The 2352-nt window shown below is 44.4% G+C and overlaps 1 protein-coding gene across 1 annotated transcript in view; it reads right to left on the bottom strand.

The window, feature by feature from the left end:
- Positions 1–647: 647 nt before the first annotated feature.
- s1pr5b (sphingosine-1-phosphate receptor 5b) overlaps positions 648–2352 on the bottom strand; it is a 4268-nt gene continuing 2563 nt past the window's right edge. The window contains exon 2 of the mRNA XM_084465102.1: positions 648–2352. This exon is cut by the window's right edge and continues 918 nt beyond it. Coding sequence (XP_084321228.1) covers positions 1830–2352 — 523 coding nt within the window. The 3' untranslated portion in view covers positions 648–1829.

Genomic DNA, 2352 nt, shown 5'->3' with positions numbered 1-2352 from the left:
ATTAGTGAGGGTTCTGCTTTTGGACTTGGCGTTTGCTTTCATGCATTTCCCCTGGCCCTACAGTGAAATGGAGGGTTTCTCTCAATCTCATCATAATGCCTTTCTAAACCTCATCAGACCAGAAACGCCCTTATAAATACAGTTAGGCCTATCACTTCAAAACACTACAACACACAAGTTTCTAATACTAACCCTGGGGGGGGGGGGGGGGGGGCATTAGGAAGGAGAATTAATCAAGTTATCAGCACATCTAGGCAGTGTGCAAGTAGTGATTAAGACATGTCAATCTCCTAGAGGAAACTCGCTTCAATTTCCAGGACTATAGCATTACCAGATGCTAGACCAGGGGGTAGACTTCCTGTGGTAAAACCAGGAGGAGCTGCTCCTTAACTCACCCCTCACTGCTGATATAATCGAAAGTACATACGCATGTGCGCACGCACACTCACACACATAAACGCACACACACACACACACACACACACACACACACACACACACACACACACACACACACACACACACACACACAGAGCCAGGTGCAAAACATCACCTTAGCTTTGATTGCCATGCCCTCTCACATAGTGTAAAATGAGAGTGAGGGGTAGTTTATTGTGGACTGTTTATTGCATTGTTGAACTCAAATATGATACAAATGTATATATGCTACACACATTCACAAGATACAAAAATACAATGTTAAATACAGGATCTCCAGTTTAAAACATCAAACCGTTCAATAATTAAACTGTACAAAGGCACATTATTTTTAAATGTAGGATATTTATACATATATTCAAATTGTAGATAAATGTTGTCAAATGCAATTCCTTACAAAAGTTGTTTTAAATGCAAATGAGTTTTAAAAGAGTGCTTAGTTTCCTTGTTTCTTTAACACATGTGTTTTCTGCTCCAATCGAACATGCATTCATCATTGGCATGTCCTTGCTGGTTGATGATTGGGGTAATGAGTAATGACTCAAAACATTAGCGTTGCGTCTTGTCTGTGAGTGAGTGGTAGTATGGGGTATGAAATACTGTCCCTATTTCCCAGTTTGCAACATGCAAAACGATACATTAATTTCTCCACACAATCTCATGCAATCATTATCTCACACATTGCGAGAAGATGGAAGATCTCTCACTCTCTTTGGTTGTGATTATTTTTACATTACTATCTGTGTTTAGATACACAATGTAGTGGTATAATACAATTTATTCTAACAGACAGTATGACATCTTGGTCCTTTGATCCAGCAAAGACCAATAATCCATGTGTTGATCATGCCATCAAAGTGTCCATGGTTTGTCTTCAGCACATTGCCTTTGCATGCATAACCAAAATGGGTCATGCATACACATTCACTTGAACAAATTCACTGAATTTGGAGTGTTAACACCAACTGTAGTGGTGCCACAATAATAGTTCAGTCCAACATTTTTTCAGTGCAAATCCATCATAGGCTAGACCTACAGATACACAAAGGAGGCTATAAAATTCACACTTACGGCTTGTACTCCAGTCACACTACATATCTCTTTGTGTGGTTTTGGCACTGTGAATGGATGGCTCCATGACATCTTTGGGGGGGGAGACATTTAGGTAAAAATGCAGCTAAAAACGTTCTAGCTGTGCTCTCTTTCCACTGCACCCACCTTCTATGTTATTGGAGTCTATGTTCCAATTAAGAGACATTCTCGAGGCATACACACACATGTGTGCACACGTGTGCACCATTGCACACACACACACACACACACACACACACACACACACACACACACATGCACACACTCACAAGTATTCTGCAAAGTGTCAGATAGACTCCTCAGGACTTAAACATTCGGGGGTAGAGTGCTTTGATGGGGGGCGGGGTTGTGACGTTGTTGCCGGAGGAGACTGTCGTCTCTGCTGCCCCCTCTAGCTTCTGTGTGGCCACCTCAGTCTTACTGAAACTGCACTCCAGGAAGGGGATTCCCATCTTCTTCACCCGGCCGTCCCTGGTCATCAGACATGGCCGGCACAGCAGTCTGAGAATGGCCCTCCTCATGTCCTTGCTGGTGAGCGTATAGATGATGGGGTTGAGCAGGGAGTTGACCATCGCCACACCCAGGAAGTAATCGGCCTTGAAGAGCAGTTTGCAGCTGCGGGTGGGACAGAAGAAGTCCAGGAGGAGGAGGAGAAAGAGTGGCAGCCAGCAGGCAATGAACACGCCCAGGACAATGGTGACCGTCTTCAGAAGGGCTATATACTTCTGGGACTTCCTGGCCAGGCCTTTCCGCAGGCTACTGGAAAGGCCGTGGCCCTGCCGCTTGGTGTTGGCCCTCACGATGCGGAAAACCCGCACGTAG

The sequence above is a fragment of the Micromesistius poutassou genome (genome assembly GCF_964030765.1).
Source record: "Micromesistius poutassou genome assembly, chromosome: 3".
Lineage (NCBI taxonomy): Eukaryota > Metazoa > Chordata > Actinopteri > Gadiformes > Gadidae > Micromesistius > Micromesistius poutassou.
The sequence above is the reverse complement of the archived record's forward strand: the minus strand, read 5'-3'. Positions and strand labels throughout refer to the sequence as shown.